The 25580-nt window shown below is 41.7% G+C and overlaps 3 protein-coding genes across 6 annotated transcripts in view; 1 reads left to right on the plus strand and 2 right to left on the minus strand.

Annotated features, from left to right (window-relative positions):
• ERP27 (endoplasmic reticulum protein 27) overlaps positions 1-3333 on the minus strand; it is a 34497-nt gene extending 31164 nt beyond the window's left edge. For 3 of the 4 annotated variants that reach the window (XM_049882546.1, XM_049882547.1, XM_049882545.1), the window contains exon 1: positions 1795-3333. In XM_049882546.1, coding sequence (XP_049738503.1) covers positions 1795-2145 — 351 coding nt within the window. In that variant the 5' untranslated portion in view covers positions 2146-3333. The remainder of the gene's footprint in view (positions 1-1794) is intronic. The other variant, XM_049882548.1, reaches the window with a different exon arrangement.
• PDE6H (phosphodiesterase 6H) overlaps positions 1-25580 on the plus strand; it is a 91801-nt gene that overhangs the window by 45226 nt on the left and 20995 nt on the right. The gene's annotated exons all lie outside the window — the stretch shown is intronic.
• Positions 3425-25011, minus strand: ARHGDIB (Rho GDP dissociation inhibitor beta). Its single transcript, XM_049882549.1, has 6 exons — positions 24903-25011; positions 13116-13299; positions 12151-12234; positions 9917-9993; positions 6347-6410; positions 3425-4268 (listed from the first exon to the last, which is right to left on the minus strand). Exons 2-6 carry the CDS (start codon positions 13291-13293, stop codon positions 4069-4071), a joined length of 603 nt encoding a protein of 200 aa, XP_049738506.1. The 5' UTR covers positions 13294-13299; positions 24903-25011; the 3' UTR covers positions 3425-4068.

Genomic DNA, 25580 nt, shown 5'->3' on the forward strand with positions numbered 1-25580 from the left:
AGTGGCATTCCTGAATTTTCCAGGCTGTGTGAATTAATATATAAGTACCAAAATAGCGGCCAAGCCTGGGACTCCTGTCTGAGTTTACCATAGAACTTGCAGTTCACCAGTAGCTGAGAGGGACCTCAAAGTCAAGAGGCCTGGAGAATTGGACTGCACTGTCACTGATGTGCCTAAGGTGGCAGATTTTGGGGGAGCAAGTTGTAGTGGAATGAAGAAATGCAAAAATAAGAAACAGGGGCTGTCAAAAAGGGCCATAAAAGGAAGGATAAACACAATGAAGAAATGGAAGCTTAAAGTCTTATTAACAAGGGTTTGTTTGGGATGTGCAGGAATAGTCTCTTTTTTTTCTACTATACATAAATCTGAGGGATCATCCATGGACATACTGTTCACCCATTGCCCAGACTCAACAACCCAGGCTTGTCAGAAGGAGCAAGGAATCCACTTTTGCATGGTGATTTCAGTCCTTATGGAGGAGCTGGGCATCATTGTCCCTGCTGTAACAGGAACTTTGCCCACAGCTGTAGGCAATAAGTGGGAGGGAACATACTCTTTCCTGACATCTCTCTAGGCTGAAGCAGAAGATATGCCAAGAGGAAAGAAGATGGCTAGCCTTGCATCAGAGTCCCTGAGTTGTGCAAATAGTTAATGTGCTCAGCTGCTAACCAAAAGCTTGAATATTTGAGTCCATCCAGAGGTGCCTCAGATGAAAGGCCTGCCTCTCTGCTTCCAAAAAATCAGCCAGCGAAAACCCTGTGGAACACAGTTCTACTCTGACACGTATGGGGTTGCCAGGTGTCAGAACTGACTCCTTGAAAACTGTTAAAAAGTCTTGTGTCCAAGGTGAAGCAGGCTTCCTTGCTCATCTAAAAGCAAGGAGTGTGTGGAGTTCGTTTGAGGCTATGAACAATTGTTAATCAAGGCTTCCTTTTTTTTTTTTTTTATTCTGTTCTTTCAAATGGAATTGTTCACGGATCAAATGATGGCATCTGGTGGCTATTTAAATTATTGCAGACTCGTCCTATCACACCTTGCCTTTCAGAGGGTGGTTGTTTTGTCTATGGCTCAGATTGCTCATCACTGAAAAATGTGCTCCCAGTCTCCCTACCCAACTTGCATCTCAAAGCAGCTATTTCCAGCTGTGTACACAGAATCAATGGCGGATGGTGAGCTGGAATTAATGAATAGAAACAGACAAGGACTTCAATGAGGGAATATGGGCTTGATCAGCTGAGAGAAGGACTGCCAGATGCTACCATAAGGGAAAGCAGAATATGAGGAAATGACACTCTGTCTTCATAGTTGCCCTTATTAACCGTGCAGCCAGTCTGGGAGATGGAGGATAGTACCTTCAATATATAAAATGTCATCCTTTTTCAACATTTCAGAGCAAGCAAAAAGAAAAAGGGACAACCTATTTGGCAGGAGACTGCTGGCTAATGCTTGAGAGGCTTTGGCACACCATGAGAAGTGTTGCCTGAATGATAAAAGTTGGCTCACCCTGGCATATCCAGATACTGATTTAAGCTTCAAAAAAATCCATAGATGAGGAGCCTCAAGTATCAGCCTCAGAGGTCTTGAAGAAAGTACAAAAAAGACAATCCAGAAACTGAGAATGTCCTTAAATAGAGAGGACTTCATTGGCAAGCCAAAAGCGGCTCTGTGCTAATGTACCTTTGCCCAGCTGCTTCTAATGAGGCACCATCTGGTCAGCAAGTGACTGTCAATGCTCCCTTGAGATAGAACATTCTAGCTGTTTGAGGGACTAGCAAGTGGGGCATCTGGACAAACCTGGAAGAAGCCTACGATGGCCACCTCAGCAGCAGCGATGAATTCCTCAGCAGCTGGGACATCTGTGAGCCACGCAGGCTCTTGGGAAGCACTGGGGCCATCTAGAGAGAGAAAAAAGAGTGAAGGAGAAGCAGAAGGTACCAGAGTGCTGAGGGGAAAAGAAACAGGTCTAAGTAATGAGGAGCCAGTGCCTTTCTCCCCCATCCTAAGGCCAAGGAGATCAGTTTCTAAGGGTGCAGCTATCCCTCCATGCTTTTGTGTTTTGCTAACGTATGGAGGTTCGCCTGTCTCTGAAGGGTAATTCCAGTCTTCCCTCCTTTCCACTAGGCAACGTAGGTCTTTATTTAGCATTTCCTGGAATATTTTCTAGTTTTGGAGCAAAAATGTCCAGAGTACTGCCATCTTCCTCCCCTCCCCGCTTCTCCTAACAGCACTCTCACCCAGTGGTCACCCAAGTGCTATTTTCTCTTACCTGAGGATTCCTGAACTTCTGCAGCAACTTTTGGAGGCAGCCCACAGGTGAGGAGAAATAAGAGAAACAGGCAAGTGGACTGGGCAGCCTCCATGTCCTTCTCCTGCTCCTTCCTCAAGCCCTGGACTTTGTGTCTGGGACTCAGGGCAGCCACTCTGTAGTTAATTGGCCTTGATGTTGTTAGTGCTCTGGGAACTTTGCAGCTGACTCTAGGGGAAACTTCAACTTCTGAGATAAAAGACCAAGTTCAGTGACAGGGCCTCAGGATATAACCAACCATATGAAAGTCGAGCCAGCTCATTTAAATGGAAACCTTTTCAGTATCATATGCCAAGTATTGACCTAAGCACTAGGGATACTAAGATAACTATGATCTGATATAGCCTCTCCCAGCGTAGATTTTTAGTGGAAGAGGCAGACAAACAAACAGATTATGTAATTATAAAATGTAAAGACGTAAAAAATACAGAAGCTCATAGAGTGCTATGAGACAACGGACAAAATGCATTTAGGAGAATTGTGGGGTTTAGTGAACGCTTTCTTCCTACAGGGGATACCCAAGCAGAGTTCCAGGGAAATAAGATTTTTCCAGGCAACAAAAGGTGGAAGGGAGTTTTACGTGAAGAGCCTAGCCAAAGCTTAGAGATGCCAATGTAACCTGTGAGAGAATTCTACGTGATTCAGCATTACAAAAAGGAAGGGAACGGTGAAAGGTACCAGAAAGGCACCCTGGGGCCAGATCACAGCAGGCCTTGTATGCTAAGCATAGGAGCTTCAACTTCATTTTGTAGGTTAAGGGAACCTACTGAGAAGTCTGAAGCAGGAGAGAGACAATATGTGATTTGGCCCACAGGTGCATGTGGAAAATCTAAGACAAGATTCCCTGTAGGTAGTGGAATTTATAGGTTTCAAACTTAGGAGAAACCTCTCCATGATAACACTGAAAAAAAAAGAAAATGAGATTTTCCGCCATTCATATCCTGAATGCTCACTGCCCATTGCACTGGAAAGGGGGACTGATATGTTCTCAACAATGAAACTCTCTCTTCTATTGTGTTTCCCCCACTCTCAACCCCTCTAGGGGACTCATGAATGTGAACCATCCAGTTACCATGTTTGAAGGCAGAGAGCAGAGAAATGAGGGTCTCAGTCAGAATATATACTTATTGTTTTATTCTTACTGTCTTGTGCTGTTTACAGTGTCTCCCACAAAAGAAGAGCCCTGACTGACAGAGAACATGATTAGGGACCTTCCTTGAGCCAGCAGCAACCACAAAAGAATGCAAGGATGGGAAGGAGCCACTGGAACCTAAGGCAAAAGGGTTGTTAGTGAGTTTGTCCATTTCCTGGCCTCTAGTTGCTCGAATGGAAACCCTGGTGGTGTAGTGGTTAAGTGCCACAGCCGCTAACCAAAAAAACGTGGAGAGTTTGAATCCACCAGGTGCTCCTTGGAAACCCCATGGGGTAGTTCTGCTCTGTCCTATAGGGTCACTATGAGTCAGAATTGACTCAGTGGCACTGGGTTTGATTTTTTGGTTTTAGTTGCTCTAATGGGATTAAGAAAGGAGAACATTAAATGTGTACTGAGATGGATAACTTTGGGCAGGGTTTAAGCCTGGGTTTTAAGCCTCTTGTGCTAGGGAGTGCTTTGTGAGGTGGTGTGGGATAAGATGCTTCAATAAGATAATAAGGGGAGCATTGGGAAAGGGCCCAGCTGTGAACCATGAGGAGGGATGAGGGATGAACACCGCTGAAAGGATCCTTCTGGGGGAAGGCATAGGGAAAGGGATGGGCAGGTGCTCTCATTCTGTCCAGTCCTTCTTAATGGACAGGTTCCACTCCCAGGTAAGGTGGTTGTGCTTGTCATCATCGGTGAAGAAGGACTTGGTGTGGTAAGTACCCCGGGCCAGCAGGCCCTTCGGAGCCTCCTCTGTGGGAGTCAGGAACTCATACTCCTCAGGTCGAGGCCCGTAGCTGCCAACCATAAATGATGCCTTATCCACTACGAGGAAAAAAAAGTTCATTAGGGCAAGAGTCTGATAGAGGAGAAAGAAACAGTTTCAATGGGAGAATTTGGAGTTCAGCTTAGGGTGATCACAGCCAAGGGCAGTATTTCCAAAGCTGACTAAACATCAGATTTACTTAGAGTACTTTTTTTTAATTGTGGCACCTTTTAATAATAGTTTACTTTTCCCTGTTCCCGGTATGGTTCAGTAATCTGCTGTGGGCATCAAAAATCAGTGTTTTAAAAAAGCACCACAGCTGATTTCGAGTACCAAGAAAACTGAGGACTCAATGTCCTAGATCAGTGGGGATCTTGGCTCTTTTTATACAGGTGTAGCGGTGTAAAATGGTTATGTGCTTGGCTGCTAACCTAAAGGTTGGTAGTTTGAATTCATCCAAAGGTGCCTAGGAAGAAAACCCTGGCAATCTACTTCTGGGAAAAAAATCAGCTATTGCAACTCTATAGGCACAGTTCTATCTGATACACATAGGGCCGCCATGAGTTGGAGCTGACTCGATGGCAGCTGTTTTTTTTTTTTTTGGACAGATTATATCATTAAAAAAAAAAATCAAAATCAGTTGAGACCTGAGTTCTGGGTTCATCTCTGCATCTACCTAAGTTACATAACCAAAAAGGGTCTTGATCTCAATCTCTGTATAATGAACTTTAAGGATCTTCTATCTAGGAAACTATCTTTTTATGTACAAATCAGTGAGGAGAGATAAAGTAACAGCTGACAATCAGGATGGGCAGAATTAATGGAGGGATTAGTTGGATGGAAGGGGAAAATCAATAAGCTGGTAAAAGAAAAAAAAATGGATGAAGAACTGGGACAAATGGTAAAAGTAGCCAACCAAATTTATTTATAAATGAGTAACTAGGATATATATTAAGAATAATGTGGTAATGGCAAGTATAAACAGAGGGAGGTAGGTAGTGCATAAACCAAAAAACCAAACCCAGTGCCATCGAGCTGATTCCGACTCACAGCGACCCTCTAGGACAGAGTAGAATGCCCCATACAGTTTCCAAGGAGCGCCTGGCAGATTCAAACTGCCTACCTTTTGGTTAGCAGCCGTAGCACTTAACCACTACGCCACCAGGGTTTCCGGGTAGTGTATAGGTGGCCTTAATATGTTATTAATAAGTTTGAAGGAAAAGCTATAGACATGTCATCATACTCTTTCCTAAGAAAGGCAATGTATCTCTGTGGTCAAAGGAAAATAGGAGATTAAACCATTTTTCCATGAGACTAAATACTGGGAAGGCCAATTAAGGTCTTTCAGGCCAACAATCTTCTCTGACATTTAAGTACTGGAGTGGCTGTCTATGTTATACAAAATTATCAGACAGTTTTTCCCCTATCCTTTGTTTATTAATTGGGTAGAACTTACCAATGCATTACTGTTTTACAATGTGGGGGAGCCTCTCAGGTAAAAGGGAAGTGTAAAAACACTCCCATTGCCTTCCCACCTCTCAGTTCTCCCTGCTTATGCTAATGGAAGAAAACTGAAGCCAGGTTCCCCTGGCATGTACAGTTAGGTGCTACTTGTAGAGAACAACTGCAAATTAAACAATGTCATTACATTTGTTTCAATTAGACAGCTTTTCTCATTCCTAGGGCAAGTAATTCTTTCTATATCTTTGGTAAGAAATTTAGCACTGCTCTGAACTGCCACCCTTAACACACATACCACTGGACAGGTCTTCCCTGTCTTGGATTTCTCTGACTCTTAGGTTTGATACCTATAAATTGCTCTTTAACTTTTGAAAATATTTTTATGTCATTTAAATTTATCTTGGTTACTCTTCCTCTTTATGAGCAATAAAACTGAATTCCAGAAGCTAAATGCCTAAGGTTAGCAGCTGACCCGAGTCTAAACTAGGTCTCCTGAATGCTGGCCTTGCATCTCTCCATTAACATCTAGATCAAAGGTGTATATGTGCCCTTTCCTTGGTTGGGGGTCCAAAGCTTTGATCAGATTCTTATATGGGTTTATAAATTGTTAATAACCAGAAGTTTGAGTATTACTGAGAAACAGAGTTTGGGACAGTGCAAGTATCGGGTCCCTTACCTTTCATCCCACTCCGGTAGGTGTGCTGAACATATTTCAGGCCTGACACAATATCCTTGTTCACCTGTAGGAGAGAAGGATGCAGGTAATTGAGGTTTCCTCACCTTCTGTGCTGATCCCGCCTTGCTGGGTCTTCTCTGAGGTTGAAAGGACTGAAGATTTAGTTCAGAATAAATGTTCCTATAATCATTTGGAAACCCTGGTGGAGTAGTGGTTAAGAGCTACGGCTGCTAACCATAAAGGTCGGCAGTTCAAATCCACCAGGAGCTGCTTGGAAACCCTATGTGGCAGTTCTACTGTCCTTTAGGGTTTCTGTGAGTCAGAATCGACTCAATGGCAACGAGTTTTACAATCTTTTAGTGTGGTGGTAGAGCAAAGATTACAGAGAGGAAGTCACAAGACCTCAATGTGGCCAATTTGGTTTTAATAATAGGATACTGTGATTTTTATTATTTTGGGGAATGGGTGGTGGTTAATTAAAACCTTTTCTCAATACTCCTCATAGTCTTTCTCCTTTTTGGAATGGTCTTGACTTTGCCTCTCCCATATTACTGGCCAGGAGACTGTCCTTGTCTTAGGAAAGTTTACAATGGTACCAATGGAAAATGTTACGCAAATATCTGAAAACCATAACCTGGGAAATGATCCACCTAGCATATGAAAAGCAAACACCAAGGAGAAAAGCCGTAATGGAAAATCAACCCTAGAAGTTTGTGCCTGCAGAGTAGATTGGAGTCTCGAAGTGAGGAGGTGGGCTCCATGAACATGTCCTTCCCCACATAAAAATAATGGTTGAAATCCACCTTTGTCTGGCAAGTACTTTGGATGCCTGCCTTTTTCAGGCGTTGTGTGAGATCCTGCCTCTTTCTCAAGCCTTTGAAAGAAAACTTAGTAGAACAGAATGAAAATGTAAACATCCCAAACACTTTGTTTTTCTATGATTCATTTTACCTGAGTTTGAACTGAGCTTTCTGTTAATTTTATACAGTGGTCATGTCTATTCAAACAAATTAAAGTGAATATTGTATCATTAGCTGGAGGACTTGGTTAACTGTTCACCAATATGAAGAATTAAATAATCTTCCAGTAATTTCTCCCTAACAATAACTGTCTTTAGCCCCTCCTTTTTTTTTTGACAGAATAATTAAACCAGTCTATTAGTGCTATAAGGTTGCTATGAGTTGGAATCCACTCGATGGCAAAGGGTTATTAGTGCTATACTTTGTTCTGTTGGTAACAAGGCAGGAGAGCAGTGAACACTGCTAGCTTAGATTCTAGACTGCTACTTAGTGAAATCTGTAATACAAACTTATTAAAAGCAGACAGAATGAAAACAGCTTCATTGAAGCAACTGTGATAAAATGAAGACCAAACTTTCTAATTACTTTGACTTTCGGATGTAGTTTCTAAGAATAGAGAAAATGAATGTATCATTTTAGAAATCCCAAGGCTGGTCCCTTGGGCCTAGTGGGAGAAGTAGCCTGAAGGAAAAAAAGACCTATGAACAAGTATTGTAATGGGGTGGCAATAAGGACTTCAAAACAAAGAGCCTCCCATTTTTCTACTATTCAATAGGAGGTCTGTTTAGTATAAACACATTTGGGATGAATTAAAAAAGAAAAGGATATATATTCATAGTATTCTTTTCGTTGGCTTGCTACTCTTTCCCTGATTTCTCTTCCACCCCAGGAGGAAGAAGCCTTAAACATATGCATGAAATAAGAGCTGGGAAGGTGAACAAAGCTATGTTTCCTTGAGAGGCAGAAGAAAAAGAGGAAGAAAACAAAGCAACCATCCCAGGCCAGGTTTTTGGAGAGAGTGCTGTGAAGTTCCTTGGGAGAGAGAGAATGCCAGAAGCAATGAGAGTGACATAAAGAGAGAGGATTTTAGGACATGTTGCTGGTGCTATAAATGTCAACTTTCTGGGGCATTTTTTTGAGATGTCAGTAAAGATTTAAAAAGCTTTTCAATTAGTTTCCATTTTTGTTCTGACATTTCTTCTATCGCTCCTTGCTGGGTCAGGTCACAGGGTGGTTCAACTTGATATGGGTTGCACATAGAGAGAGTGGTCTTTCTCCTGTTAGAAATAAGGCCAAAACCTCTGAAGTAGATGGGACTTGAATGCCCACCTCTTTGCCTTCCTCCCCAATACCTGAATGTGTAACCCTGATGCCCCGGTCACATACTACCACCTTCTGCCCCAGCTTTCCCTCTCATAACGGAAGCCCATGTTTCACAGCTTTCTTTCTCTTCACATTCATAATCACAAATTACATGTCACGTTTTACTTGATAACAACCAGCTTACTAAACTGACAAATTAATGCAGTAGCATTCATGATTAATAACTGGCCTGATACGTAACCCATTCTAGGTATATTGGGACACAATGCCTTACCAAACCTGAGGTGCTTCAGCAATACATAATATGGCAGGAAACAAGTAGGTCAACTGTATATAGCACAGTGCCTAGTAGACAGCAAACCAAAATAAAATCTGTTGCCTTCAAGTTGATTCTGACTCATAGGACAGAGTAGAACTGTCCCATAGGGTTTCCAAGGAGTGGCTGGTAGATTTGAACTGCCAACCTTTTGGTTAGCAGCCTAAGTTCTTAATCTCTCTGCCACCAGGGCAGGCATCAACAAGTAGTTCCAGAATGATATTATTTTGAGGCGTATTTGTATGTGGTGGGAAGCAATTGTCCGTGGACACCGAACCAAACCCTGTACCCAGGGGAAAGGAGGGCCCAGTGTACATATAGAAAAGGTAGGTGGGGTCTGTAGCCCAGACTTCTGGAGAGTATGGCCAAGTGGGACTGAGAGGTAACCAAGGCAAACACAAGTAATTAAGAGCAAACGGTGCATTGCTAACTTCTTTTATTTTCGAAGTCAAGGTTTTCTTTCTCTTTGATTTTGGCTGCTCATGTGCCTATTCATTGTAAGTAATTAGGTGCCAGTTAATTTCCTATCTAGTTTTGCTCTTACTTGGTCACTGCTCCACAACTATAATTGTAATTTCCAGTTATTTACCAAAGACCACAGCCCCTGCATCTATACAATCATTGAAGGAGTAAAGCTAAGGCCCTATCTTTTCTATTTTTCCTCCCCAATTAATTGCTTCATTCACTTGTGCATTTTTCAATATATAGTTGAAACGAAGTATTGTCCATTTGCAAGGTTCTGTGTGAAATATTGGAAAGAAGGGTTGTATAATCTCTCCCTACCTTAAGGAGTTTGGGCTGTACAAGGGAGAAATGATACAAATGGTGCAATACAAAGCAGTGGGTGCTGCCTGGATATGAGTATTAGTAGTTCACAGGGACAGGGATCCCACTGGCTTAAGTGGTCCATGTAGAGTCCAAGGGTAGGGTCCTGGGTGGTAAAAGGCATGAACAAGGTGGTTCTGCAAGAGGTGGAGCTCAGAGTTTGAGAGAAGACACCCCGGAGCCGGGATGTGGGAGGGTGGAGGGTGGGACAAAAAAGCATGCTGATATGATAATGCAAATTTAGTCTGTAATTATAGGAAAAGAGTTATACTTTATAAAGGCAAACACACAGGGCAAGATACTTACTTTGAAGTGAATTTTGACTTTATATTCAACGCCTTCTTTTAGCACAAAGTTTTCTTTTTTGAGGGCTTCAAGATCCCCTGTAGAAGTGGATTTAGAAAGAGTTAATTCTCCTCAGAAGCAGATACACAGGGAGACTAACGAAGCATAAGCTCCAGGACGCCTTCAGGGCCTGTCTGAGCAGCATGGTCCCTGTGATCCTCAATTCGAAGCGCTTGAGATTAGTCCCTGAACACACACAAACTTCAAATGCTTCAAGCTGGAGCCTTCCTTACAGCTCAGCTATGAAAGGAATGCCATAGTTTTTTTAAATTAAATTTCATGACAATCCTGAAAAATATACAAGACATTATCAGTAATAAGTTATGAAGATGAAAGAACGCTTTCTAATTGTCAATAATTAAAAAAAAAATGATCTTCAATCAACCATACTATAGGAAAGTCTAGATTATCTTTCTGTTTTCTCTGTTACATATTTTTGGTCAGGCCAAGAAGTGATTAAAGAATGTGCCACCCCTTGTCCTCACAAAAGAAACATAGGAAAACTACACAGGAGTGCCAGGCATTGGTTTTGCTGGATCTGGTGGTATTTGTGGTATCTTCTAGCTTTTAAAAATTATTTTGATTCCTTTTATCATTATAAGTAAATATTCACTTTCATGCTTATTTTTTTAAATTTGTATTTGTAATTTAGTATTATTTTTCTTAAGGAAGTTCACTCAAATTATAAAACCTTCAGGCTCCATAAAACCTAGAGCTGTCCCTGATGCCTGTACACTTTTTAGGGTGGTAATCACTCTGTTTGTCTCTCAATGTGATCCTGTATAATTTGGCATCGTGTGTGTGTGTGTGTGTGTGTGTGTGTGTTTTGCATAGCTGAGTGCATGGTACTTTCTTTGAAGTGAATTTTGACTCTAATTTAACACCTTCCTTTAGCACAAAGATTTTTTCTGAGGGTTTCAAGTTCCCCTGCACAGCTGGTACCAGCATATATGCATCTAAGATTTACCTCACTAGCTTTTTTTTTTTTTGTGTGTGTGACAAGAAAGCAATTTGGGTTTCTTTCTGCTGGGACAGGGGACAGAGACTAAGTTTTCTCCATAAAATTATCTGGCTTTTCTGAACAAAACAGACTTCCCTTAGTGCAGATTTGGACCTTATCTTGAAAACTGACAGTTGCACCTGGTACCCTTACACAACTTCACACAGGAAGAGGTCTGAGTCCTGGTAAGTGAGAGAGTTTCTCTCCTGGAGAGATGTTAGAATATGGGGTAGTTGAATTTGTGCGCTGCGTCTGCTCTGATGATTTCAGTTGAACAGGAAGTGTGTCTTCTCAGCCTCTGATTTCCTCCCTCTGATAAAAAAGCCTATATAAGGTAAGGAGTGGATGTGTCCAATGAGAGGGGAACTACCTCACATGCTAAGCTGACTGTTCCAGAGTTCTACTTTGCTCTGTCTCACAAGAGTTCAGTATTTCAATCTGGTAACAAACTTTTTTTTTTTTTTCTCTACAGGAGCTGGGTAGATGCCTTTGAAGATCCCCAGCCTCTTTGTTCTGTTCCCAGTTTTTCATTCTCTCTCAGATACCCATATACCCCATAATTTCCATCTTCCCAATTTTTTTCCATCTCTTCAAGACCTAAAGCTCAGGAAAGGATTTGAACTTTTGTCACAATAAGGTGACAATGAATAAAAACATTCTAATTTGTATACTTTCAGTGGGGGAAGTTTCTTATATAACAAGAATTAGAACTTTAAGTTAAAAAAAAAAATAAAGATCTAACAGTGGAATTTCTAGTGATATTCAGGAGGTCTTACATTGCTACTTGTCTTTAGGTAAGTTCTGTGACTCATATAAGAGCAATATATAAACATTAGAATTCCAGGAGCATACTGCTTGCTTCTTAATATTTTCATCAGTAGCCTTTTTACATGAACAGGAATTCTTCTGCTATCATGTGTATATCAAAAATCTGAAGTAAATATCATAGAAGTAAATACATCAAATGCTTACCCCTGTACCCTCTTCAGTTAAATAAAAACAGAAGTGGGGCTCTTCATTAAGCATGGTAAAGTACGGTGTACTCCGAGAGGAATGATTTGTCAACTGGTACCAGCATATATACTACTAGGATTCATCTTACCAGAGTTTCCTTCTGCTGGGACAGGGCATAGAGACCAAGTTTTCACTACAATATCATCAGGCCCAACTGAACAGAACAGATATGCCCACTTACCGGTGAGGTCCATGGTGATTGGTTCTGGGGCACTATCACACACCAGGGTTAGCCGGGTGACCGTAACATTGGGGGCCGCTGGGTCTGCAGGATTCAAAAGGAAATGTAACCACAGGGTATAGACACATCTGTAGTGTGTGTATATGTGTTTTAAGAAGGAGAGAAAGAATATATAAAAAAGAAAAGTGACATCTCTATCTGTAATAGAAGCAGAAACATTATTATGTGCCATTGAGTCAATTCCAACTCATAGCGACCCTATAGGTCAGTGTAGAACTGCCCCTTAGGGTTTCCTAGGCTGTAATCTTTATGGGAGCAGATTGCCAGATCCTTTCTCCCATAGAATGGCTAGTGGGTTTGAAGTGGATACCTTTCAGTTAGCAGCCAAGCACTTATCCATTGTGCCACCAAGGCTCCTTTGAAACAGAAATGGATGTGATTAATTCAACATGTTTGGTAATGATGGCCTTATGAATTATAGAGATGCCACTTGGTCTCAGACGCTTGTTGATCTATGTTAATTATCAACAGCAAATATTTCCTGAGTGGCTATAGGTGAGGTACGCTGCTATGTGGGCACAATCCATTCACATCTTGGGGGCATGTCTTGCTCTGCCATCATGTATGTGAATGAACTGAATGGCCCGTGAAGGAGTGAGGAAACGAAAGAGAGAGAATGTGAGTGATTTTGGGGAGAGGGGACTACAATTATAAGTGTCAGTCCAGAATTCTTTGTAAATTCTCTCTATGTGTTATATCTGGCTATTTCAATGCTAACCTGTACCTTATCTACAAAGGAGACTTAATTATACAGTTGGGAACTTTATTCAGCCTATGTGGATTGTATCTGTCTCCTTAACACTGGGGAAAGTTGGTACCCTTTCCTTTGGACCCGTTCCTGAATGGCTGAAACTTATGCTTCCTTTGTGGCCCTCTACTGTCTCCTGTTTCCAGTACACACATACCTGCTACCACAGGACCATCCCCCAGGAGTGTTTTCTTGTACTTGGCTAGACTTTCGTCATCTTTGTCCATCTCTTGTAGCTCTTTCAGGGACTTCTGAGGTGGGGGCTTGTAATTGAGCTTGCTGTCCAGCTCATCAACATCTTCCTCCAGGTGTGCTTCTGGGTCCTTTTCAGTCATCTTGATCTATTTCAGACAGAGAAGGAAATAGTCCATTAGCCAAAAGCCAGCAGACGTGAAAGATGTTTGTGGAATTGCTGTTATCACTATCCTTGGTTTAGTGAAGTTTCATAATCTTCAGTGATTTTCTGGGAGATTTTCCCTAATTCAACCTCACCACTTTTTCATGAAATGAGAGTATAATGTATTTCAATCATTTATCTGACCTGCCTGAATTTCCTGCACTGTGCCCAGTATCTCCTATTCACTGAGTAAAACTGACAAAAAAGAAATAACTAAGTTGCGAATGGTATAGCACAAGTGAAGAAACATAGCACAAGCAGCTCCTGAGCAATGAACAAATAGCCCCCATTCAAAGAGTTATAGAAATCTTTGGAATCCAGCCAGTCTTGCTAATGTCAAAGTTCTGAGCACGTACAATTACAGTATGATGGTTTAAAGAGAAAAGCAAAGTACCTGCCAAAGGAATGATTTGCTTCTTCCCATTAATTGAATCTTTCCCTGAACTCATGAGAAATTGTAGACCTCTATGATACCTGAGGAAATCCTGGTAGTGTAGTGGTTAAGTGCTACACCTGCTAACTAAAAGGTCAGCAGTTCGAATTCACCAGATGCTGGTTGGAAACTCTATGGGGCAGTTCTACTCTGTCCTATAGGGTCACTATGAGTCGGAAACAACTCGACGGCAATAGATTTGGATGATATCTGAATAAGATGTCAGAATGGTCCACATCCAACTTTGCTAATAACTCCTTAAAGGCAGGTAGTAAATTATATGTTTCTCTTGAATCCCTCGTAACACTTAGCATAGTTCAGGCACTAAAGTGTTCATTGCTTGATTTATTTGGAGTGATCCAAGCCATGGTATTTTCAATTACCTGATATGCATGCAAAAGCTGGACAATGAATAAGGAAACTGAAGAAGAATTGATGCCTTTGAATTATGGTTTTGGTGAAGAATATTAAATAAACCACAGACTGCCAGATGGGTGAACCAATCTGTCTTGGAAGAAGTATAGCCAGAATGCTCCTTAGAAGCGAGAATGGCGAGACTTCATTTCACGTACTTTGGACATGTTATCAGGAGGGACCAGTCCCTGATGAAGAACTTCATGCTTGGTAAAGCAGAGGATCAGCAAAAAATAGGAAGACTCTTAATGAGATGAATTGACACAGTGGTAGAACAGTGGGCTCAAACATAGCAAAAATTGTGAGAATGGCACAGGACTGGGCAGTGTTTCATTCTGTTGTTTATGGGGTGCCTATGAGTCAGAGCTGACTCAACAGCACCTGACAACAACAACACATACCTAAAGATCTTCTATTCTTTTGATATGACAAAAAAAAAAAAAACCAACCAAACTCATTGCCATCAAATCAATTCCGACTCATAGTGACCCTATAGGAAAGAGTAGAACTGCCCCATAGGGTTACCAAGGAGCAACTGGCGGATTTGAGCTTCTGACTTTTTCATTAGCAGCCAAGCTCTTAACTGCTATGCCACCACAGCTCCCAAAATAAAAAAAAAAAAAAAAAAAAGGACCCTTTAAATTCTTAACTCTAGACAAAATTGTGAGTTAGAAGTTTAGTACTCTTCTATCTATCTCCTCTTTCTGGACCCACTTCTCTTTTGGTACTTCCCTCTTTTCCCCAGGCTTCTAATGACCTTATGTTCCAAGATTCCACATGGTCATTCCTTTGAGTCAGCTTTCTTCCATCATCATCTACATTTACTTGTTCTGTGTGAAAATATTAAGGGAAAAATCTAGTAAAATCATCCACACTAAAGTGTTAATGACTGAATAATAGATTCATGAATTATTCCTCTCAGGGCATGTGTAGTCAGAGCTTTTCAGAGATGAAATGAACCTTAAAAACACAAAAACCAACCTGTTGCCGTGGAGTTGATCCTGACTCCTAGCAACCCTATAGGACAGAATAGAATTGCCCCACAGGGTTTCCAAGGCTGTAATCTTTATGGAAGCAGACTACCACATCTTTTCTCCCAAAGAGTTGCCGGTGGGTTTGAACTGTTGACATTTTGGTTAGTAGTGGAGTGCTTAACTACTGCAACATCAGGGGTCCTTGAAATGAACCTTAAAACCCAAAAACCAAACCCACTGCCGTCGAGTCAATTCCGACTCACAGCGACCCTATAGGACAGAGTAGAACTGCCCCATAGTTTCCAAGGAGCGCCTGGCAGATTTGAACTGCCGACCTCTTGGTTAGCAGCTGTAGCACTTAACCACTATGCCACCAGGGTTTCCAAATGATATATTGCAATCCCTCATTTTTTCACTGAGAAAATTGTCCAAGTTCACACAGCTGGTTGAGATGCAGTGTCCTAACCAGAAGAAGACATTTCTACTGGAAGAATTTCAGGCACAGTGGATGGTAAGAATGGAGATACTTCGGGAAGCAACGAAGGACTTGGGCAAGAAGATCATTTTATGATTTCTCTCATTCTACTGCCAGTGTAACTCTTTTCCTGCCTGTGGGCAAAGCTTTCATTGTTCCTAAGTGATACAATTATCAGGCAGTATCTGTCACATCTCTTCCTGAGTGACTCCGGAAACCTCTATAAAGCATTCTATGAGTGAAGCTATCTCTGGCCAGAATCAACTTGCGGTTTGGAGTTGCAATGTTGTTAACAGTGGTAATAGGAATAGAAATAATTTGGAAGTGAAGCCAAACAAGGGCAACTTGAAGAGAACCATAAAAAATAAAAAGATATCCCTGGCTAATCAGTCCTCTTCCAGCTAAATAATAAGCCAAACACTATGAGCCTTGCCCAACTCTGAAAACAGCATTGCAGTGCCCAGGTCCACTTTCTGTACAGGAAGGAAACATGTAGGATTGTTCCTATGGCAACTCTTGCCTCAGCTGCAGAACCACCACCATTCAAAGCTGAGCCTCTAGAGAACAACACAATAAACACAGAGACTTATCTAACTCACATTCCAAACACCTCTTGGCCAAGTGAATGAACTGAATGGAAAAAAAAAAAAAGAAGGATGCGGTAGGTGGATGTTGTAAGTTGTGAGTAGTTTAAGGACAACCATTAAGGGCAAGTTAAGAGCAAACCAAATGAGAATAATCATCTGGTGTTATCCAGGAGCCTGACCAGATACACAAAGTGGAAGCCACGTAACACACCTGCAGACAGAGCATCAAGAAGGTTATCTACACATGAGGGCATCTAGCCCCCATGGACAGGTCTTTCTGGAATCTATCGCTTGGTTAAAATAAGTCACCTGTTTGAAGCCTGGCCACCAGATGATGACATCACATCCAGTCACTAACTCAGGGTGAATTCAATAACCTATAGGAAACTGTGATTCTGCAGCATATAATTTTAATTCTGATAAGAGAGAAAGGGCCGGGGTGGGGTGGGGAAGAGATCTACTTGGCCTAGGACAGAATTTGCCTGGGTGTAACCATTGGCAAGTCAATCTGTCAACTAGGTCTTGGTCTTCTCAGTGATAAATCTGAAGATTTATGTCAATTCTAAATTTCCTTGATTCATTGCAAACAGACGGTCTTGGTTATCCAGTGCTGCTATAACAGAAATACCACAAGTGGATGGCTTTAATGAGAGAGGTTTATTATCTCACAAATTCAGGGCGCCGGCTCCAGGGGAAGGCTTTCTTTCTGTCAACTCTGAAAGAAGGTCCTTGTCATCGTCTTCCCTTGGCCTGGGAGCATTTCAGCGAAGGAACTTCAGGTCCGAAGGACCTGCACTGCTCCCAGCGCTGCTTTCTTGGTGGTATGGGGTCTCTGCTTGCTTCCCTTTCCTTTTATCTCTTGTAAGATAAAAGGTGGTGCAGGGCACACCCCAGAGAAACTGTCTTTACATTGGATCAGGAATGTGACCTTAGTAAGGTTGTTACAAGCCCACCCTAATCCTCTTTAACATAAAATTACAATCACAAAGTGGAGAACCACCACACAATACTAGGAATCATGGCCCAGCCAAATTGATACACACATTTTCTGGGGGACATAATTGAATCCATGACACAGACACAATGAAGCACAAATTTATTCAAATACGTAGAAAAGCAGAGAATAATGTGTGATTGCTATATGAAATTATTTCAGTCAAGAGGAGGAAATTCAGGACCACATTAAATTCTCTTGGTTTAATTATAGTATAAGAAAAAGAGATACCAGGCGAGATGACCCAATCCCAGCTCACTGTGGAAAGATGATTAGAAAAAGGTGAAAATGTAATAATATGAATTATAAAGCAATAGAGGACTGGAAAAGCCATCCCTAGGGAAAGGCCTTTTTAAAACAAAATTAAGTTCACAAATTATTTGGTCAGCACCTACAATGTACAAGACACTATGCTTTCTCACATACTGATGGTTAACTTAATCTGAACAATGCAAAAGGGGGCTAGATGCTGGGTGATTTCACCATACTAAAAAGGCCCAGCTTGTTTAACTGATGGTTCTTAACCTTTTTGGAGGTTAAAGTCCCTTTTAAAATCTGTTAAAAGCTACGGTCCTTTTCCCAAGGAAAAAGTGAACAAGCCCGTGAATTTCACATACAGCCCCAAGGGTTCATGGGTCCCTGAAGTCCTTCATAGACTCTGTTGTGTTTCCAGCTTAAGAACATGACCTAGAAACTGTAACTTCCTGAAACATGAAGCAGAGAGTTGCATGTTAAAGAGGAAGCTTGCTGCTCCCTGAGGCCTGGCTAGATCTGTGACACAATTTAGCCTGAAACTAAGGATCCTGTCCATCAAACCCAAATGTTTGATAAGTAGAAGTAGGAGAGATATCAGGTAATATCTGTACCTGAGGGAGCGTGACCACAAAGCCTGGCAGTGGGGCAAAGGTGTGCAGTGAGCGGCCTTTTAGGAGGAGAATCTTGTGGTCAATTTATTTTATTTTGGTTATTTATCTCTTCACCAAACTAGGAATCAGAACTCATGGGTTGTCATTCTGGGTTTGCCACTAACTAGAAAATCTTTCAACCCCTATGGATCATTCTTTCCTCATCTTAGGTAAGGCAGGAGATTAGAGCAGACTGTGTCTAAAATGTATCCTTTTCTAAGATCTCTAACTGTATATTTCTCCTGCAGTCTTGTGTCAGCTAAGTTGCCAGACATTTGGTTATCTTACTTAGTTCAGCTGTGTATATAACACAATGGAGTCCCTGGACGGTGCAAATGATTAACGAGTTCCACTGCTAGAAAATGTTGGAAACTCAAGTCTACCCAGAGGTGCCTTGGAAGAAAGACCTGGTGATCTTATTTCCAAAAAATCAGCCACTGAAAATCCTATGGAGCACAATTCGACTCTGACACCACATAGGCTTGCCATGCGTTGGAGTTGAATAGACGGCAGATGGTTTATTTTTTATGTAAGAGACTATTTCTCTTTGTGTTTTATTATTCAAAATTTATGTAAATTCCCCAAAGACGCTGCATTTTTAATTTCACAATTTATCTCTACATAACCTCAGGTTCTCTCAAAAGCCTAGCCACGAGTGGTTTATATAGCTTGACAGTGAGTCTCCAAACTCTATGAGTGTATGTATTTAACTGAAAACATCCTGAGCAGTTATTCAGTTTTCTCTTTTTTATGCTCCCACTTCATGGATGCTTGCTGAAGCGAGAATAGGAATTTTATGGGAACTCTAGAGACTATTTTTCAATCCTATTATCTAAAGAACAACAAATTTTATTATTGATAATAATTATAGCACGTAGTACTAAGTGCTTTGATGAGGGTTAGCTCATTGATTCCTCACAATGACCTTATGAGATGGGCATTATAGTCATAATCTTTTCAAATCAGAAAACTAAAGCTCAGGTTAAGTAATTTGCCCAAGAAGACACATGGTATAAGGGACAGATTAATGTCTAAGTCCAGTTTGTCTGGCTTCAAAGCCTAAGCTTGTAGACACCATGCTCTGTTACTTCAGTTGTCTTTATTAAGAAGAAATAGTGACATTATAGAGCTCATTAACCATCCTGGAACTCCACTGGGGGAACACAGGCAGAAGCAAATGCTTCTCTGCAGGCTTTGCAGAGACAGATTTAGCAAAGCAGGAAAGAGGCATACAAGAGGGTTTCGGTGCAACAGTACCCCAACTGTGTCACCTTGCACAAGTTGCTTAACCTCTCTGGGCCCCAGTTTCCTCCTCCGCAAAATGAGGTCCTTGTATTAGAAGATCTCCAACGCTCCTTCTTAATTCAGATTTTTACCCCCCCAGTTGCTGTTGAGTCGATTCTGATTCATGGCAACCCCATGCGTGTTATAGCAGAACTACATTCCATAGGATTTTCATGGCTGTGACCTTTTAGAAGTAGATCATCAGGACTTTTTTCTGAGGTACCTCAGGGTAGGTTCAGACTGCTAACCTTTCAGTTAGTAGTTGAGTGTTTAACTATTATGCTGTCCAAAGACTGTTGTTAACTGCCGTCAAGTCGATTCCAACCCAGGTGACCCCATGCGTGCAGAGTGGAACTGCTCCATAACGGTTTGCAAGGCTGTAAACTTTCAGAAGCAGATCACCAGGCCTGTCTTCTGAGGTGCCTCTGGGTGGGTTCGAACTGCCAACTTTTTGGCCAGCCTTTGAGTGCTTAACCGTTTATGCCACCCAGGGACTCCTACCCAAAGACTAATTGTCCCTAATTAAAAAAAGTCTGTGAATGAGAAAAGAAAAGAGGAAGTGGAGGTGGGGTGGGGAAGAACCCAGCCATCAGCGCAGGCCCTTTTGGTTGGGCTTTTCTCACCTTCCTCTGCTGCTTACCTACTCTGCCACAAAGAGTGATTTTTTTTTTTTTTTTTCTTTTTGACTTGGGTTTTCTCTATACCAGGCAAAGTGAGAGGAGAATTAGCAATTCTAAACTGGAGCTTAATATGGACCCTGTACCTGTCAGGCCCTAAAGCACATCAAAACTTTTTTTTATGTGTTTACTGCTGCAGTTATCTCTATTTTCTGCTTCCCTTTGCCCACACAGATGAATTTTCACAGTGAAACCCTCACACTCCTATGTTGACTATTCACCAAAACAATGTCAAACCTTAGATGTACTAAGACTCAATTTTAAAGGCCAAGTTAAATTAGGAGGATTTGTCATGGCATGTATAGGACTTATCACAAACCAGTGTTTTCGACTACAGATTCAGTGAAATTTGCAAGATTTAAGGATTTGTACCTATTTCAGGATAAAGCATACCTTCCTTGTTCATGAATGCAGTTCCAAATGAGCCGAGGTCAAGGAAAGGGGGGAACTCCTGAGTTTAGATGAAACAAACCTTCTGGCTAATTCAGAGAAAGGTGACCTTCATATTTGACAGAACATGCGCTTTGAAATCAGACAGACCAGGGATTCAAACCTGACTCCGCAACTGACATATTACAGGACTGAAGCAAGTTAATAATTGTTCTTTTTGGGCTTGAAGAAAACATAGGATAAGTGTTAGGACTATGCTGGCCAAGAGTAGATGTTCAATAAGTATTTGTTCCCCTCCTTTTCTGCCTTCCCTGCCCTAATGCTGTCTGTGTTGTGTGCACAGCCTCAGTGAACCTGGGTGACCGATGCCTTCTCGGCACCAATGCTTTCCCCTGGATCGACTTCTTCCTCCTCAAAAATAGATTTTGTTTCTTTGGGGAGTACGGAAGAGGCAAGAAGTTCTGGGAATTGCAAGGATTGTTTACAGACAGAAACAACCTTAAAATGGGAATATATTACATTTCTTAAAAAAAATTTTTAGAAACTATTTATTGCTCCCTTTCCTAATTGAAGCCAGGGGTGAATTATGGGAAATGACAGTAGACACTGACACAGCTAATGGAGACAATTCCCTCTGGCTCTGGAGCAAAAATACTGTGGAGACTTAGCTGATGACCTGCTAGATCATGCACCTAGACACACAGGCAATGAGTATAAGGCAGAGGAGGAAGAGTAGAAAAAGGGAGGGAGAGAGGAGAGGGAGAGAAAGAGAGAAAGAGAGAGAGAGAGAGAGAGATGCGGAAGTACCAGGAGTAGGGAAATTCCATCAGAGAAGAATTTGTTTAAGCGTCAGTATTGTCCCTCCTCCTCGTCATCTACTCTCTGTTGACCAGAATAGATTCTTCTTTCCCCAAATCTGGGGATGCAGGTCTAGTGCAGGTTATGGACAGTTTGAGCCATCTCTGGAAGACTGTGACATTTCAGAGCTAGTCAAGGTTCTGGGTCTGTTTTGCTGCCTGCCTGATGACTGGCTTATTTGGGAATTCTAAATTTATCCCTTAGTTAAGCCTCCTTGGTCCTGGAATCTCTCCTGGTTTCTCAGTATTCTCTAGCAACATGGAGCAACTTGTATTCCCCAAGATCCTCAGGGCTGCTCTCTACTAAGGAAGTCCTCTGTCCTACTACATTGGCCCCATGAAGAACATTCAGACTTCAAAACTGGATCCAAAGACCCAAACCAGTGACTGACAGGAGAGTATCTTGTTAATTACAATAAAAATTAAATCATGTCATCAGTTCAGAGAATGGTGCAAATTGCTAGAAGCCAAGTAACTGTCCATTCAACTTCCCAGAGTGCCTACCATGTGAAGTCACTGTGCTAAATACTTTATCAAATATTATTTTAAATAAACTTCAAGGAAAACTGTACATTAGCAAGGCCACTTTTAGGCAAAAATATACTGTATAACTGAATACATTCACAGAAGTTTGAAATAAAGCACAAATGGAAGACAAAAGTAAATTTTATATTCTTTTGTGTTTAGAACATCAGACTCTATAAGAAAGCCCAAGCGAGTTTTTTGGCTCTGACTGTGGAAACCAAAGAGTGTAACACAGCACGTAGTCATTCAGTAAGTGCTTATTGAGTGGATGAATGCTTTTGGTTTCAGGAGCAACAAGAGACCCATCTCTGGGTATGCCAGTGTTGACTCTAATACAGAAACCCAGGCAGCAGTACTATTGACCCAAGAACAGAAACACTCAGAATGTGAAACTGAAGCAAATTTCCATGGCACATTTCCTAAAATGCTGCACTGAGATGTTGTAACTAACTGTTGTTGTGTGCTGTCAAGTCGATTCTGACCCATAGCAACCCCATATGACAGAGAAGAACTGTCCCATAGGGTTTCCTGGGCAGAAATCTTCATGAAAGAAGACCACCAGGTCTTTTCTCCAGCAGAGCAGCTAGTGGACTCGAACTTCCCACCTTTTGTTTAGCAGCCAAGAGCTTAACCACTGTACCATATCTCTCTTTTTTTTTTTGATACCAATATGTGACTTCAATCATGTCATTTAAAACTTCTAAACCTTAATGTCCTCCTCCCATCTTCTCGGGATTAAAGTTGAAAAGTTTCTTATACCAGGCCTGACACATCAAGGCACTCAACATATGTTGGTTCTCTTTCCCAGTTTGCTTAACTTGACTCACCAGGCTTCTCTCTTCTTGCTAGCTGAAGCTTGCAATATAGTGTGCATCTATGCATTGGCTCCGGCCCTCACCTTTCCCTCAGAACAACTGCTGTGCTGAGCTTCTGCTGAAAACAGAGCCTTCACGTTGCTCAGGACATATTTGGTGGGGGACACATTTATGCCCTCAAAACAATGAGGGGCCACATTCTCACACCAGTTTTTTTTGGGCCATTAGCATGATTATTCTGCATGTATTTGATCTGTGCACATGGATGGAGAATTCACTGCTTTTCTCTAAGAACCCCTCCCATCTCACAAAAGACTTAGGTGATCTTGTTACTGAGTGTTATGGTTTGAATTGTGTCCTCCAAAATTATGTATTATAAATTCTAACCTCTATGCCTGTGGTTATAATTCCATTTGGGAATATGCTGTTTTTGTTATGTTAATGAGACAGGATTAGTTTAGGGTATGCCTTGAGTCAATTTCTTTTGAGATATAACAGAGATTAAACAAAGCAATCCAAGCAGAGATGGGGGATGAGAGATGCCAAGCCACATGAAGACCACCCAGGAGCAGAAGCTCAAAGAGACAAGGACCTTCCTCCAGCGCCGACAGAGAAAGGCTTCCCCTAGAGCTGGCACCCTGAATTTGAACTTCTAGCCCCCTAATTTGAGAGTAAATAAATTTCTCTGTGTTAAAGCCCACTTATGATATTTCTGTTACTAGATAACTAAGACAGTGAGCTTATGCTGTATTTGGGTTTGGGAGGGGAATTTTCTTATACATTTAACAAAACAAAACAATGGAAAGGATTAATGACGCCTGCCCACCAGTTGCCATTCTGACTCATGGGGACACTTTGTGCACAGAATAGAACAGCTCAATAGGGTTTTCAAGGTTGTGACCTTTTGGAAGCAGATTTCTAGCCCCATCTACCACCTCTTGGTGGGTTTGAACTGTCAACCTTTTGGTTAATGGTCAAAAGTTTAATTGTTTGTGCCGCCCAGGGACTTTCAGGTTAACATTGATCTCTTTGATTTTCCTTGCTTGATCATTCCTGCAGTAAGGATGCAATATGCTAACCCTGATTTCAGTGACTCTTGGTCTATATGTAAAGGGATGAGTATGGGGACCTCCACGTGAGAGTCCTCTGCCTTCCCCCTCCTTGAATGGAAGAACTGCCTGAGGCTTATTAGATCCATGCCTCAAGTGACCCTAGGTCTAGAGTTTAATCATAGACTGTGTTTATCAAACATGCTGACTGAGATGTCCTCTAAAAGTAAAGAAGGTTCTTCAGATCATACTTAAAATTCTTCTCCTGTTAGTGGGTGTTGACCTTTCATTGGCTAAATTCAGACCATGACATTTTAAAGGCCCACTGACCAGTTGTTCTAGCTGAGACCACTTGGATTTTTTTAGTACCTGTCTCTTTAATAAGCTAGTTGGTGTCTTCTGTGTTTGGTTTCAGTTCTTTTAGAGGTAAAAAGAGACCCTTTGGCAACAACAGCAATTATCTTTCTGCCAAGTTCACTGCAGGAATTTAATACACGGTTTTTGTTAGTGGCAGAAATTCCATCTTTGTACAACTAATGAGTAAATAATGTGTTCTACCGTATTTCCCCCTTGATCACTAAATCTCATTGTATTCTAAAGGAAGCTTTCATTTTGCCCTTCTCTTGTATCACCAGAAAATTCTTTAGTGAAAAACAGTTTAATGTTTGACAGCTTTGAATCTTTTTTTTTTTTTAACTTTTTTCAACCAGTCTACTTAAAAACAGGAAACCACACATCTCCACCCCAGCCCCAACCCGCCGTCCACCAACATGTTCCATATCAGTATGGATCTATAGTCTTTTTGCTTCTGAGCTTGGCCAAATGCCTGCTCCTACCTTGTAGGAAGCCCCTCCAGGTGCACTCCCAGGTAGTTATCCTCATAGCTCCTCTCCATAGTCATCCCATCTCCTAGACTGCAGTGCATGCTCTCCCCTCCCTTGCTGAGCTGTCTCCCCTGAGTCATTGCTGCCATTCCTGCTCTGACTTCCCCTTCTGTGCAGAACTGTTCCACCAGCCTCTTTAGCACTTTCTTATCATAAACTTTACTGCCCACCACACCCTAAAAAAAAAAAAAAAGAAATCCAGGGTCTCTAGCCTGGTTCAGAGATTCCCTACTTTGCTTTATGCCCATCTGTAGCCTCCCCGACCCGGAGGTATTTCAACTTACATTCAGTGGTTCACGTCTCTGTCCGGGGTGCCTCTCTGTCTCTCAACTCTGACTTCTGAGTACTGGCAGTTAGAACAGGAAGGAAGTTAGTGAGGGGGAAAAAAAAGTTTTAAACCTACTTGAAGAGGAAACCCTGGACCATCTCAAATCCTGTTCCTTTGCACTGCATATCTCCTGATCAGCCAACTCCCAGCAGCATTCTTGTCAATTAATGGCACATGTGGGAACATGACCGCCCATGTGAATGTGGAGACGCATAACTGTGCATGCAAGGGCACGGGGCAGATAGCAGGAGTATTATGAATAATTGTGCGAATATATCTAAAAATCAAGTCATTCCATTGCACAAGCTTATTGAGGCAAACCAAAAAACTAAACCCATTACCGTGGAGTCAATCCCAACTCACAGCGACCCTATAGGACAGGGTAGAACTGCCCCCTAGGGCTTTCAAGGAGTGGCTGGTGGATTTGAACTGCCAGCCTTTTGGTTAGCAGCCAAACTCTTAACCACTACATCACCAGGGTTTCCAAAAGTAGCCTGAAAATCAGTAGCAACCAATTCATGCAGGCTACTTTGTATTACTCACTTCTGTTTCCATTGAGTCGTTGCCGGCTTCTTTATCAACCAGATACGCTGAAAGTTTGCTGGCAGGGAATACAGAGTGCTAAGAAATTATG

This window comes from Elephas maximus, chromosome 4 (genome assembly GCF_024166365.1).
Source record: "Elephas maximus indicus isolate mEleMax1 chromosome 4, mEleMax1 primary haplotype, whole genome shotgun sequence".
Classification (NCBI taxonomy): domain Eukaryota; kingdom Metazoa; phylum Chordata; class Mammalia; order Proboscidea; family Elephantidae; genus Elephas; species Elephas maximus.

Bases quoted from the DNA above. Each gene is read 5' to 3' on its own strand.
- ARHGDIB (XM_049882549.1), bottom strand. From the start codon at position 13,293: ATGACTGAAAAGGACCCAGAAGCACACCTGGAGGAAGATGTTGATGAG. The intron at 12,235-13,115 runs GTATGTGTGTAC...TGAATCCTGCAG, and splicing joins GGATGGTCCTGTGGTAGCAG to ACCCAGCGGCCCCCAATGTT. The intron at 6,411-9,916 runs GTAAGTATCTTG...TCTCTCCTACAG, and splicing joins AAGTCAAAATTCACTTCAAA to GTGAACAAGGATATTGTGTC.